The 15,374-nt window shown below is 39.0% G+C and overlaps 1 protein-coding gene across 1 annotated transcript in view; it reads right to left on the bottom strand.

Moving 5' to 3' along the window:
- The window catches only part of nup155 (nucleoporin 155), a 40,756-nt gene extending 25,970 nt beyond the window's left edge, over nt 1-14,786 (bottom strand). Inside the window, exons 1-13 of the mRNA XM_062972476.1 lie at nt 14,531-14,786; nt 8,996-9,133; nt 7,414-7,510; nt 6,499-6,569; nt 6,186-6,278; nt 5,368-5,534; nt 4,845-4,950; nt 3,726-3,799; nt 2,917-3,008; nt 2,697-2,794; nt 1,507-1,659; nt 1,270-1,370; nt 529-699 (exon numbers count right to left, since the gene is read on the bottom strand). Coding sequence (XP_062828546.1) covers nt 529-699; nt 1,270-1,370; nt 1,507-1,659; nt 2,697-2,794; nt 2,917-3,008; nt 3,726-3,799; nt 4,845-4,950; nt 5,368-5,534; nt 6,186-6,278; nt 6,499-6,569; nt 7,414-7,510; nt 8,996-9,133; nt 14,531-14,768 — 1,599 coding nt within the window. The 5' untranslated portion in view covers nt 14,769-14,786. The remainder of the gene's footprint in view (nt 1-528; nt 700-1,269; nt 1,371-1,506; nt 1,660-2,696; nt 2,795-2,916; nt 3,009-3,725; nt 3,800-4,844; nt 4,951-5,367; nt 5,535-6,185; nt 6,279-6,498; nt 6,570-7,413; nt 7,511-8,995; nt 9,134-14,530) is intronic.
- Between the last annotated feature and the right edge of the window lie 588 nt (nt 14,787-15,374).

Here is a 15,374-nt window from a genome sequence, read left to right as displayed (position 1 = left end):
TTTGATCCTCTGCTGTGTCAATTTCAGCAGCTATTGTTCAAATTTACAAGCTTTGGATATATTTTTAAGTGGAAGGCACAAATATTTTCCCAAAAATTCTAAATAAAGAAAATGGAAGAGAATCATCAAAAGGTTACGAAAACATACATACCAATGTAATAAATTATTAATGCAAAAGTTTTTGTATCATGAATCATTTCTTTCCCAAGAATTCCCATAAAAATTAATGGCAATATTCAAGAAAGGCTTAAGACTGGAGGACATATGCTTGTGGATGAAGCAGAGCTTAGTGACTAAAGATTAGGAGGCTCTGACAATGTAACTTCAGATTACATTTGGCATGCCTTCACTGTCTAGCCTTGTATTTTATACACCAATTAGGTTTATTAAAAAGTAAGCCCCACTAATTCAAAATACCAAATTTGATTCCCAACATCTCCAGGGACAACGTACTTGTGTTCAATGGGACTCACTGCCATAGAATCAGACAAAGGACTACATCCTCACAGTAACATTTGTACTACATACCTGTGCCGAAAGAAGGACAAATTTCTTTGGTGGTATCATATGTTGCTGCACAACTACAGGGTAGTCTGTTACTGGAATCAGATCTTTATTCAGTGGTGTTATAATCTTCTGAGTTTTCTGTACATCTATTTCAGAAAGAGCCCAGGAATGCCCATCAACTGGTGTCTTCATCTGAAATAAAAAATATTGCATGTCAGAATTTATTCAAGGGCCTAAAGCCCACTCTATGCTAAAATAATGCCAGTACACTCCTGCTAGCTGCTTGCACCCACACCTTTCATTCTCTGTACAGTCCTTTTATAGCATTCATGGTTGTATAAGCCTAGTTAACAGTTGCATCAAAAAAAGAGATCAGCATCACAAATATATATTGCTATTTAAAAAGGCTAAAAACCAGACATGATTTGTGTTATGGCTATGGATCCCCTTGCAACATGAAAGGAACAGGCACTAAAACAAGGTGGGATAAAGAAACTTTGCCTATAGAAAATCCAGCTTCAATCCTGTCATCTCCAGGTATGGTTCATTTATGCTTGAAAGCTCTGAAATCTGTCAGTCACTGCTAACAAAACTGGATATTAGTATCAATGGACTGACTCAGAGGAAGGTAGCTTTCTATGTTTAAGTAGAGGAGGAATACGAGAAGCAGAGACCTCCCAAAATCTTGCTTACTTTAAGGATGATTGAAGACCACTCATGACAACTGCCTTCAATACCACATACCAACATTTAAATAATTACCTGTGTTTCCATCATTGGCTTTTGAAAAGGGAACGAATCATGATTAATACACCACAGAATGTAATTGTCCTCACTTTCTGAAGCTGCCATTAGCAGAGTGCCTGAAAAGGGAATAATGTTGCATTAAATTGTGAAAACTCCAAATCATACAAACAGACTCGTTACTTTCTCTTTAGAAGGCAAGTGAAATAATCATGGACATGGGAGCCTTAAACCAACTATTGTTCTATGAATTACCTTTTGTATAAAGTGCTCGATGCACTTTTGATGGCTTTTCAACATTTGAAGCAGCAGAAAATCCTGGGGGAAGGCGGACGTGAATCAACATCAAAGATGATGGACGAGCAAAAGGATGCTTAAATGGGCATACGCTGAAATACATCCGTACACCTATGGGGAAAAGCATTGAGATAGTCGGCTAAAGTATGAGCATACTTGATAAAAAGACTTTAAGAAGAATATTCTATTTAGCAACTGAACTAGTCATTCTATTAAAAAAAAACAATCCGAAGAAGAAAGCCTAAGATAATTTTTTAGGGAGGGACTTTCTGCCATACTAGTTATAACCTTTACAGACAGGAAAAGTCTCTCAGCTTCAGAGAAGACACAACCGTATCTTTCAGTGACAAAAAGATGCAGCATTCGGATCATGAAGTGGGCAGGGAGCTCTATGAGTGCACACTGAGATCCATTTTGAAATGGATTAATTAATTTTAATTACCACTTCGGGTATAAGCCAACCTCGTGTATAAATCAATAAAAGGATTTAGAGGCAAGATTATTGGTTTTCATATGCCAAGTTGGGTAAGTTGATTATTATTCCTCAGCGATGGGAAAGCAACAGTGTCACCTAAGGGCCAGCCACTCCTGGCTGCCACTATCACCAATTTCCCACCAAGGGATTAAAAAAGGCCAGAAGCAGTACCACAGTAGACAGTAGAGCAGGTCAGTGCTTCTTTTAGGTTCTCTCAGGATGAACTAAACTTTTGCCTTTTATGGAAAGCTCCTAAGATTTTTTTTATATCAGAGTTAAGGTACAGTACTTATGGATTAGTTGAGTGAGTTTTTGAATAAAATCTCTAGATTTATACATGAGTAAAATAGTCATTTAAAAGTATACTTTGGTCACAGACTGTTCTAACCAGAAACAGAGAATCCCTAGGAAGCCCTAAATGCTGCATTAGCAATGTACCTGAATTCTTCAAATAAACAGGTAATAGTGAGTGATCTTTGCTGGACTGTAAAAGTAGAGGGGAATGAGGATAAATATGAACTGAGTAAAAAATACACTGGGAAAAAAGGGCAGAACAGGAAAAAGAAAGAAAAGAACAAAAGACCACTATGGTGGGGGGACTGAAGGTGTTCTAAACCTTGCAAAATTGGGTGCCCCTGTTAACAATCAAGAAAAAAAAACACTGAGTTCTTACCTGCGTGAGTTATTGCCAGCAACTGACAGTCTATAGATTCAGAATTCTCTATCACTGCAATCTGAATAATAGGTTTAAACACAGAACGATCTATGGTCCTAAAAGAAAACCAAAATATTGATTAATGTGTTTGAAAATTCTCTATCAAATGTACAAAATAATCTCACATAACATAATGAAACAGCTTCCAAATGTGTATTTCTTAGCTCCATCAGTTTACCTGGCAATTTTTCCAGCTGCAGACACAATAGCATTCTGGGAAACAGAAGCAACCCTCACCATCCCCTGGCCATCTGAACCTAAATCATAAACCTGCAATTGAATTATATTGTTTTAGAGGGTTTACAGAACATTCCGACTAGCTCTGTTTTGTGCTGCAATGTTTAAGTCACATATTCAAGTATACAATAATTTCCAACAGAAAAGACAGCAACCATAGTCCATTCCAAGGTGAACAGGGGAGAGAATGAAAATCCCTTTAACTGAATGCAGTCTGAATGGTGGGAAGAGTTTGGAGAGATACAGAGCCAGAGGCAGCAGAGAGGGGGTCCCAGAATAGGGAGAATCAGTAACAACAGAACACGAACATCCTGAAGCTAACAGACAGGAGAGGCCTGAAAATTAGTAACAAAAAGGATGAACAGACATAAGAAATAAGAAATTATAAGGTGACTGTGTGCAGAGTTAAGGAAGTTATAGCAAATGTACTTGATGAAGAAAATACAGTGTAGTAGCCAATTTTCCCTGAAATGCATATCAGTTTCAATGGGATTTATGCATAAACATGAAAAAGAGAACTACCATCTAATAGAAAGCAAATAATATCATTCTGGAACAGACAGAGGAAACAAAAGAGTGCAAAGCAAAATACAACTTAACTACTCACAAAATTGGATTAAAGTATTTCTTTTACTATATTTATGAGCTATTATACAGCAAAAAGTTCTGCACAGCCACTTTTATTAAGAGTCTATCAAAGTGGCGATAGAATTGTGAACACTTGTGAATCAAAATATATAAAAGTCATACCTGTATTACACCTTTCTCAGAGCGTGTGTACAAGATGTTCCGGGAGTTGTCAATAGCAATTTGTACAATGGGATCTACAAAGTCAATTTTAAAATTGAGAATTGTTTGTTTAAAGACTGTGGGGAGACCACATTGAGAAAAAGACTTCATAGATTCAAAATTGGGATTGCTTAGAAGACACCTCCAGACTATCAGAACATTCATTTTTTTCTTTAAACACTTTCAAATTTAAGACCAGCAGAATTATTATTTAAATATTGGACAATGTAACTATTATCGTAAGGGTCGGCTGATTTAGGAAAGAAAGCAGCACAGGAAAACTATCAAACATGTGAAAGTCTCCACTTCTGCCCATGGATGTTTCTTGATAACGTTGACACTTCAGAAAAGAAAGAGGAGACATCTTTCCAGTTCTGAAGTCAAGTTTATTATCTTCTTGGCTAAACTATGTTGAAGATATGACTGGGTCCCACCCTCAAGCTACCAAGTGGCAACTGCCAGTTCGGGTGGCTGCATTGGTTCCTTACAGGATCTCGGAGGACTATCCCCCTGCTGTGCCCTCCATCCTCCAGTGGCATAAATAGCAGATCTAGTCCCATGCATGTTACCAACAGGGGAGCAGCACAGCCATCAGTGTTTTTAAAAGGGTCTTTCTTTTTTTAATGCTTGTTCATGGAAGGATATGGTGATAACTGTCCCCTGGCTGCTGCCAAAACAAGAGAGGGCAAGCAATGACTAGTTTTTAAAAAATATCTTGCTTGCTTCTTGTCTTGCTTTCTGGATGTAGGGAAGGTCGAGGGAGCAAAGGCAGATGTACTGAGTCAAACTGCTGAGTGAGTCAGCAGTGTTAAGATGACATGGAGACGCCCTGCCATTACGAACTTCTCAGGAAAGCAAGTGTGACAGGGATTGATTCCACTAATTCAGACCCATTTCCCACTCCTGGCTGGTAGTGAGTTGGTACTTGAATGAAAGCTAAAATAACAATATAAAAGATGATGTCTCGAAATAAAAACATCAGAAAAAAGGTGTAAAATGGGCACCTTTAAGATTTTATCTAAAGCATATACTTCTGTCGTTCATTGTTAGTATTTTAGCCATGAAATTTTCATCACCTACCATCTTCAGAGAATGTGAACTGAAGCAACGATGGAACAAGGAAAGAAAGACTGCTCTTTGAATGATTGATTTTTCTACATCGCTGGCTAAACCAGCCTGCCTCGGCCTAAAAAAAAGAAAAAGAAAAAAAGAGGAAAATCATGAGAATAAAAAAAGTATTGCAAGCCCACTGATTATTGTACTTTACACACCTGTATGTTAATAAATTTGGTGCTTAAAAGAAGGCATAGGGTAGGCCAAATGATAATTGTCATTTGATTCCAGTGGCCTAGCAATTTTTCACCCAAATTGTAAGAAACAGAGATGGTAAACTATAAATTACACTTAATGGCACATGATTCGCCTTTCCAGTTTCACTACAATGAAATTGCTTATACAAAACCTATGCTTTTTTCCACTGTGATCCTTCCAACCTCTAAACTCATTTTTTAAAGTGGCAATATAAAAATGGAGGAACTGAGACAATAAAGACTGTGCATTCTACCACATTCATCAAACCCCATTTCTAGAAAATTTCACTTGCCTGGTAAGCAACTTCGTACAAACAACCATCTTTGCCAGCCAAAAAGATACGTCCATTTTCAGTAGATGTTACAGTCAGTAGATAGGTGTTATCCGTAGGGAGTGAGTAGAGGGGGTCTGGAAGAAGTTGCATTCCACCAGACATACTATCATTCAATGTTCCAGAACCTGATAAAATAAAATTTATTGTTGCTTTGATTGTAAAACACATTAAAATTAAACAAATGGTAACTACAACTAAAATCTTTTCCAGTAATGAGGAAGACCTAGATCAATTATTTGTGTATTAAGAAGTTTTAAGCATTATTACCTTGTAAAGCTAATTAAGAATTTTACTATAACAGACAGCAGGCATGGTCACTTTCGATCAAGAAAACAGCCCCCGCTAAACACATAAACAACTCCAGAAAATATAAAATTATAGTCTCCATTAACACACTTAGTTAATCTAAAAGGTCTCCAAGTTCTACTATTTTTAAATTTCACATTACAAAATATTCATTTCAAATAAACAAATAGAAGAAGGATGTCAACAAAGTGACAACTGGTTTACTCATGGTGATAGGAACCACACCAGAGCGCCGAGAATAGGATGTGAGAAAGACCTCCTTCATACCCCCTCTGTGCGTATGTATACATATACAACTTCCTTTCCTTCCTCTTTGTCCTGTCCTTTGGTGCTCTCCAGTCTTCCTGCTTTTTTCCCTTCTTTCTTTCTTTTTTTGTAGAAAATGACAGTGTAGCCAATCTCCATCCATCCATCCATTCCATGGATTCACCTCTACATAGATGCATTCAAGACACAATATTTATAATTACCTGCTTGCAATGTAGCGTAGCTGAGTCCTAGAATCACTATATCCACAGGTGTGGCCAAAACCAGCAGATGACGTATATGTGGCTGAAAAATCCCTGTGAATTAGGAAACCAACTTGTCATTATACCAGATACTTGTTAAATAAGCAAAATATTCTGCAAGTCTCTCAAGCATTCATCTATCGAGATGCAAGAGAGGAGAAACCCATTTATTAGACCTCTGGTGTGTCACTGTGACAACTCCTGAAAGCTACGAAACATGGCTTGTTATCAGAATAATTAAGATTTAGGCATTTTCCTCTGTGGCTTTTTTTACCTGCTTTTGGTTTCACTAGTCCCACAGTAAGAATGGTTTCACTAAGACCATCAAAATAAGCAAGGTCTCCCCTGTTACAGACAAGAAAAAAGGTGTATTAATATATAAGAGATAAGATAATGAATGTATAATACAGACTGTTTCAAAACGATGGACCCAATTTCAAAGCATGATATTTCATGATGGTAACTTGTTAGAATTCCACAAAAAGTTGTAAACTGTTTAATGAGTTATCAAGTTATGAAGTCAGAAACATATCTAAAATATAATTCCACAAATTGAGTATAAAGTATGTCATTAGGCCCTATGTTGAAGGATAGAGCCTGTTTGTGGCACAAGTTTCAAATGGTAATATATTTCATTCATGGGCGGTTTGTGGTTACAGAGAAATCAAGCTTTCAAATCAGGTCCATTTTTTTGAAACAACACAATACTTTCTCAAGCATGTTGTCTGTAATTTCTTAGCACTACAATCTGATTCTTATACAGCCTCTGGATTTTATGTTTAGTACCATAAGCATTTCTACTTATTGTTACTTACTGATATTGATAAAGCATTCATTTCTGATGATTTCAAAGTTGTGTACAACAAATACAAGCACACACTAACAATACACAGAATCAAAATACAATATTTAATTTTTCATATAAAACAGGTGGTAAGTCTAACCACACAGGGAAAGATTACAAATAGTAATTTTTACACTTATGACTAAAATTAATTAATGGCACAGTTCAGTTATAAGAAAAAGGAGGATTGCCTTAGCCTACATTGAATTTTTAGTATCAACTAAAGTAGACCTATTGAATCAATGATGTACATTCCAATGATTTAATTGTTCTAGGCTACTGGGGAAATAAATATTGGATTTATGATAAGTCAGTGTTTTCTAAGTAACTTCTATAATGACATACCCGTCTTCATAGTTCCACATGAAAATGTCACTGTCGATGGTCAGCCATGCTCTGCTTATCTCAGGGAACACTCCCATCATACAATTACACTGCATGTCTGAAGTATCCAGACTTAAGGAACGAAAACACAAAAATAAGAATATACAAGTCTGAAATATCACATGTAGTGGGGCTGGGATGGTTGAAGGTGCCCCAAGCTCAATATTCGGAACTATAAAACTGCCTTGTGAGTATGAAATAAAATGCATATTTTAATACATCTGCCTAGAGGGAAACAGCAATTTCTTACATGCCTGGAAATCCCATGATCAAGGGCTTTAAATCAAAGTTTTTTTTGTAAAAGGTATTTGTTAACCAAGCATGAGTTTTAGCAAAGAAAGGAAGAGCCCATGACAGAGAAAAGGAATGTAAAAATTGGGTTATTACACCTATAATAGTCTGTATGTACATGCGAACTTGTTCTGGAACATGGCCATACAGCCTGGAAAACACACAACAATCCTAGTTGCAAATGTTTGTTTTCATTTCTGACACAGCCCTCAGAAGAACCAGCATGCCAAAAGTGAAAGACTAAAAACAAATAAAGGGTGAAAATGCAATGCTTCAGGGAACAGAGAGCTGCCCCTCCTGCCCCCGCCCCAAATCCATCATTACAGTTTACTGCTTAACAACTTGTGTCATCACAAGCATTACTATACTGTCTCCAGTCCGAGGCGGAAACCTGTGCATGTTTCTGCATATGTTTGGAGACAAAAGTGGCTCTACACCAGAAAAACAGTGCTGCAGACTCTACACCACAGAGAAACAATGCTGAAAGTTCAACCAGGTATTTGGGATTGGAAGCAAGAATACAACATATAATAATATATCTAAGAAATAGGGGAGATTCTAAAGATAACTAAGAGAATAGAGTGAAGTTAGACTGGATAGTGTTTATCATGTTTTGCTATGTGAGAACAATGGTTCATTTAACACAATAGTCTTATGTTCCAACTAGCAGTGGATTTCGATGGCTACAGACAAGATATTTTCTAAACACATTTGGAGAAAATGACCATTAATCCTGGCCTTTCACATGTAAAGCACTACTTGTAATTAGGTAGGTTCAAAACAACTCCAAACTATGGTGACCACATTACAGCCTTTTCTTGGCAACATTTATTCTGAGGAGCTTTGTCATTGCCTTCCAATTTGTGTCTTGCCTAAAGTTTCCCAGTGGTTTTCCATGGCAGAACAGGAATCTTAAATCTTTGTCTCCCAGAGTCCTAATCCAATACACAAAACATTAAATCACACTGGCTTTAATTTACGATATTCACGTATCGCCTCTCAACCCAAAAAGTTCCCAATTTCTTCTATTACAATGTAGTGTTTGTCAGTATGAAATAATGGTTACATTTAAAATCTTCAAATGAAATGTTAATCAATTTTAAATAAAGACATACAAATTAACCAGGGGAAAGGAAGAAAGATTCCAGGGAATATACTAAACAAATACAAGGCAGTATCATTCCTTTGCCCACTCTTCCCAGCCTTGAGACAAACCACAGATTTCCCCCCGGAACTATCATTATCAGGATACGTCCAAATTGTTCAACCAGTTCAGGGGGCAGGGGAACTCTCCTTATTGAGCTTATTTCAGGTAGATTTGGAATTGAAAGAAGACCAGGTCCTTGTAAAGGATAATCCATATCTGCCATTCCAGAAACTGAGGGAATACCTGTAATTGTGGAAAGAAGTGGAGTGATAAGGAGACATAAACAAAGAAAAATGCATGGACAGTTTTACTTATGTCAAAGTTCTAATCCTGCAAAAAAAAATTCTCAATTAACTGTTCTAGAAAATTCTAGCCAACTAATGGATATTTATCGTTACATTTAAACTATAATAAGCCTCAAAAATATATAACTAGTATCTATCACTCACAGAAACTCTAAGCATTAACTCCAAAACTTGTCAAATTGGTTGACTTCTGATTCACAGGATACAAACCAGAACTTTATATCCAGTCAGTTTACACTACAAATTCTAAAATCACATTCTATGTTTGTGTTTTAATTTTTGTTTCATGTATTTTAATATGTGCATGTTTTAATGTGTGCTTTTGTGGATATATTTTAACTACCGTATGTTGTGCTCCACCTCAAGCTATAAGGAGAGATGGGTGATAAATGAAATTATTACTTTTATTATTAATAATATTAGTATTAAATATCAAAATTTTGGTTGCTGAACAAAATAGCTTATTGCCTTACAAACAAATTAACTCTAAAAATTGATGAGTATTCCAGAAAACCTTTGAGATATTTTTTTTTTTAAAAGAAACTATTATATGTGTTTGGGGGGAGGGTCAGAAATATGAATCCTAAAGTGTGCTGCTCAACAAGTCAACGTGAACCTGAAAGAAGCAAGATAAAAGTTACACACTGACAAGAAAGAGGGGCTTGTCAGGGACTCAAGGGCTGCACATATTCATCAGTTAACCCATTTTTAGGATATCAGCATTATATATATGTATTTCATGGCTTTAGATACTACTTTAAAGTTACTTATTGAAAACAGCAAATGTTAGTTGTTACTTTAGAATGAACAAGTTCTTGATTGTAAATGTGCTTGTATCATTTTTCTTTCCAGAAGTTTTTGTGTGTATAGGACAAATAAAGAATAACAAAACTGTTCATTCCTAGCTTTGTTCACCCCCCCCCCCCCCCCCATAGTCATTTCCGTTAAGGAGGGAGCAGTAAAGCTTTCTCAAAGTATGCATCTTTTAACTGAAGTGAATGTTTCTTGACTATGGAATGTTATTGTCCCTAAGGCGATGCCTATAGCCAATCATCTGGAAAGCATCAGAAACCACCAGGTGAGCATCATTATGGAAGATGGTGACACCAATGGGTTGTTGTGAGTTTTCCGGCTGCATGGCCATGTTCCAGAAGTATTTTCTCCTGATGTGTCGCTCACATCTATGGCAGGCATCCTCAGAGATTGTGAGGTCTGGTGACAACAATGTTCAGGACATTAGATCCAGACTTAATGATGTTAGAGTAGGAAAGGCTGTAGAAGTTTGCTTATGCCTGAAGCCACTTCCACACAGCTGAATAAAATTCCACATTTTTTGCTTTGAACTGGAATATATGGCAGTGTGGACTCAGATAACACATATTAAAGCAGATATTGTGGTATTTTCTGTTTTGATATTCTAGGTTATATGGCTGTGTGGAAGGGCCCTGAGTCTACTGAACAGCACAACACTCTCCTTGCCCTCCATCGAGGGTCTTTTCACACAGTCATATAACCGAGTGCATCATGGCAGAAAAATCCAACAATATCTGCTTTGAACTAGGTTATTTGAGTCCACGCTGTCATATATTCCAGTTCAAAGCAGAAAATGTGGGAGTTTATTCAGCTGTGTGGAAGGGGCCAGAGTTAACACAGTATAAAACTATGTACTTTTGCACTTTGAACTCAGATGCTAACAAATGAAGTAAAGATGAAGACAAAGAGGGAAAGGAAGAGGAAGAAAGAGAAATTGAGATAGTTTGAAAGTAGCTTTAAAAATAGAATTAAATCAGGATAGACAGACAGCATGTATATGACTTCTCTCAGGGCCCTTCCATACTGCCACTATATATACCATGATCTAATCCATATTATCTGTTTATCCCAGGTTATCTGGTAGTATGGACTCATATATTCCAGTTTAAAGCAGATAATCAGGGATCGGTTACTGGGATATAGGGGCAGTGTGGGAGGGCTCCCAGAGAAACTGCTTAGTAATAAAGCTGTATAAGGGCCAAGAGGCACCCAGAAGATATCTCAAAGACCAACAGTTATGACTTGGAAGCCATGTCCTACAGAAACACCTTCTGAGATCACCCAGATTTCAATGTGGCACCCAAAAAAGCCAATGCAATTCTAGGCGGTACCAACAGGAGTATAGTATCAAGATCAAGGGGAGTCATAGTCCCACTCTATTCTGCTTTGGTCAGACATGACCTGTAACACTGTGTCCAAATCTGGGCACCATAATTCAAGAAGGATATTGACAAGCTAGAAAGTACCCAGAGAAGGGCAACCAAAATGACCAAAGGTTTGGAAGTCAAGCCCTGTGAGGAGAAGCTTAGGGAGCTAGGTATGTTTAGCTTGGAGAACAGAAGGCAGAAAGAGGTCATGATGGCCATATTTAAATATTTGAAAGAATGTCATATTTAGGAGGGAGTAAGCTTGTTTTCTGCCACTCAAGAGTAGGGGTCCTCAAACTTTTAAAGCAGAGAGCCGGTCCATGGTCCCTCAGTGTTGGGAGGCTGGACTATAGTTTGAAAAAAATACAAACAAATTCCTATGCACACTGCACATATTTTGTAGTGTAAAAAAATGAAAGAATACAATATTTAAAAATAAGAACAATTTTAACCAACATAAACCTACCAGGATTTCAATGGGAACTGTGGGCCCGCTTCTTGATGAGATAGTAAAGTTAATTAGAATTGTTGTTGTTGTTGTTGTGTGCCTTCAAGTCATTTCAGACTTAAGGCGAGCCTAAATCTAAAACTGAGGACTGGAGCCAGATAAATGACCTTAGAGGGCCGCATCTGGTCCACGGGCCTTAGTTTGGGGACCCCTGCTCTAGAGACTAGAACATGGAGCAATGGATTCAAACTGTTGGAAAAGAGATTCCACCTAAACATTAGGAAAAAACCTCCTGATGGTAAGAGCTGTTTCACACTAGAATATTCTGCATGGGATTTCAGTGGAGTCTCCTTCGCTGGACACTTTTACGCAGAGGCTGGATGGCCATCTGTCAGGAGGGCTTTGATTATGTGTTCATGCATAGCAGGGGGTTGGACTGGATAGCCCTAGATGTCATCAAGTTTTAGAAAAGATCAGAGCCATTATCACATCATTTTTTTCGTGCCAGGAGCAACTTGAGAAACTGCAGACGGCAGCTCATCCCGCTCCCTGAATTCAAACTGCCCACCTTCTGGTCAGCAGTTCTGCTGGCACAAGGGTTTAACCCATTGTGCCACCAGGGGCTATGTCACGTCACATGACATCACATCCCGAAGACCGATACCAGAAGGAGGTCACTGAAAGATCCAGGCATTACTCCACTTCCTTTATATGTTCCATAGCACAAGACATTTATCTGGACATCTAGAACAGGAAAAAAACTTTCAATGTCTAAACCAAAATGATGCTATTGCTTAAAATTATACTCTTTAGGTTGAAAAGAAGTTATTCAAATGAAGAGGCTATACATTAATTGCTTGAGGAAAAAACCGAACTAATTCCAAGTGGGCAAGACTTCTTTCCCATGTGATTTCTTTTTGTCTGGTTGCTGTAGCAGACTAGAACTCCAATTTAAGCAAGAAAACACTCAGAACACAAAGAATTCCAGACAAGAAACAATCAGGGCCAGTTAACATCTTCCAACAAAGGATTCCCTCAGGCAGGAATCAGCCAGGCTTTGTAGCTGCAAGGCTTTTCAATGCTGATCAAGGTGATTAATTGCAACATTACACTCCAAACAGACATGAGTTATTTCTCCTACCCTTGGACATTCCACAGATATATAAACCTCAGTTGCTTAGTTTCCAACAAACTTCACAACCTGAGGATGCCTGCCATAGATGTGGGTGAAACGTCAGGACAGAATGGCCAGACAGCCCGGAAAACTCACAGCAACCCAAGAATATACATTCTTTATGAAGATGAATTAATTGTCTCAGCCCTTACTATGCATAAAATATAGACTGTTGAAGAAAGAGTGGGGTGTTTTGTTCATTCTCTAGTATCTCCAGTGTCTTTTAAAAAAATAATGAAGCGGGCTAGCACTGTTCGCTACAGAGACATGATGCACTTTAGCCCTCCTATAGCAGTCCACCATTTTCCCATTAAAGCTGTGCAAGGTGACTTCTGCTCCTCTGTGACTTATTTGGCACCCCCAAAGTGCTACAGTCTGTAGTGAATGTTTGTAAGGGGTTTCCGTTTAGCACAGAGTTGTGGCAATTAAAGTGATGTCAAAACTTCACTGATTCCACAATGGGCCCTTTCACATAACCAAGTGTAGAGCTGTCCTGGCCAACTTGTGCCTTCCCTCTGGGTGTTTTGGACTCCAACTTCCACAATTCCTAACAGCCTGTTGGCTGTGTTGTCAAAGACTTTCATGGCCGGAATCACTGGGTTGTTGTGCATTTTCCAGGCTATATGGCCATGTTCCAGAAGCATTTTCTCTGGAGGTTTCGCCCACATTTATGGCAGGCATCCTTAGAGGTTGTGAGGTACAGTAGAGTCTCACTTATCCAACATAAATGGGCCGGCAGAACGTTGGATAAGTGAATATGTTGGATAATAAGGAGGGATTAAGGAAAAACCTATTAAACATCAAATTATGTTATGATTTTACAAATTAAGCACCAAAACATCATGTTATACAACAAATTTGACAGAAAATGTAGTTCATTACACATTAATGTTATGTAGTAATTACTGTATTTACGAATTTAGCACCAAAATATCACAATGCATTGAAACATTGACTACAAAAATGCATTGGATAATCCAGAACGTTGGATAAGTGAGACTCTACTATATATTGGAAAACTAAGCAACCATTATTTAAAAACTCTAAAATCAGAACAGTAAATAAAGAAAACACTGAACACATAGGAATAACAGACATGAATCAATCAGGGACAGCTAACACCTCCGAACAGGGGATTCCCCCAGGCAGGAATGAAGCTTGCAATCAGCAAGGCCATTAAAGCTAATCAAGGTGATTAATTACAACATTCACATTGGCCTCCAACAGACAAGAGTCCTTTCCCCCACTCTGAACCTTCTACAGATATATAAACCTTCCTTGCTTAGGTTTCCAATATACCTCACAACCTCTGAGGATGCCTGCCATAGATGTGGGCGTAACATCAGGAGAGAATGCTTTTGGAACATGGCCATACAGCCCGGAAAATGCAGAACAACCCAGCCTACCGGCTGTTAGGAAGGAACTGCGGGAGTTGGGAGTCCAAAACACGCGGAGGGAAGGCCCAAGTTGGCTCAGGCCTGATGTAAAAGCTTCACAAATCGAGCAAGGCCCCTTCCTAGCTTCCACACTTACTGGGCGCGGGCACCGAGAGCAGCTCGGAGAGGTCCGGGTAGCAGCGGTCGTCTTGGACCTGGCGGTCGATGATGCGCCCCGCGTTCTCCAGCGCCTCTTGCAAGGCCGGAGCCCCAGCCGGGTTGAGGGCGGCCGGCATGGCGCCGGGAGAAGAAGGAGAGAAGGAGACGGAGGAGGAGGAGGAAAAAGGCGCCTTCACGGCACAGGCATGGGAGCCCCGCGCGCCAAGTCCCGGCATGCAACGCGGGTGAGAGCGCGCGCTCCCTCCCTCGCACGCGCAGCCGGGCGCGCGAGAGGCAGGCACCTCTCCCCCTCCATAGAGAGGAGGAGAAAAATTCTACTCAACACATACACACATAACTTCCGGGATTTGTTCGACCTTTCCTAAGCTAGAGGCATTTCAGCGCCCAGTGAGAATGAATGGAATGAGTGAGCCCTCTTTGGCAGAGAAGACCTTATAAAACAGGCATGGGCAAACTGGGCCCTCCAGGTGTTTTGGACTTCAACTGTATGACACAGCAAACAAAATAGATATGCTGGATTTCGTATCACAAAATCACAAGTCGAACACTTCCCAAGTGTCTAGGACTGTGTGATGTATTTTCTGATGATGTGCGCAGATCCCAGTAGGGTGGCCTTTTGCAGTTGGCAGATCGTGATTTTGTCAATGCCTATTGTTTCCAAATGCTGGCTGAGATCTTTTGGCACGGCACCCAATGTGCCAGTCACCACCGGGACCACCTGCACTGGTTACTGCCAGAGTCTTTGAAGTTCAATCTTGAGGTCCTGATAGTGGCTGAGTTTTTCCTGTTGTTTTTCGTCAATGCGAATGTCACCTGGGATG

This window comes from Anolis carolinensis, chromosome 2 (assembly GCF_035594765.1).
Source record: "Anolis carolinensis isolate JA03-04 chromosome 2, rAnoCar3.1.pri, whole genome shotgun sequence".
In the NCBI taxonomy this organism is placed as follows: domain Eukaryota; kingdom Metazoa; phylum Chordata; class Lepidosauria; order Squamata; family Dactyloidae; genus Anolis; species Anolis carolinensis.
The sequence above is the reverse complement of the archived record's forward strand: the minus strand, read 5'-3'. Positions and strand labels throughout refer to the sequence as shown.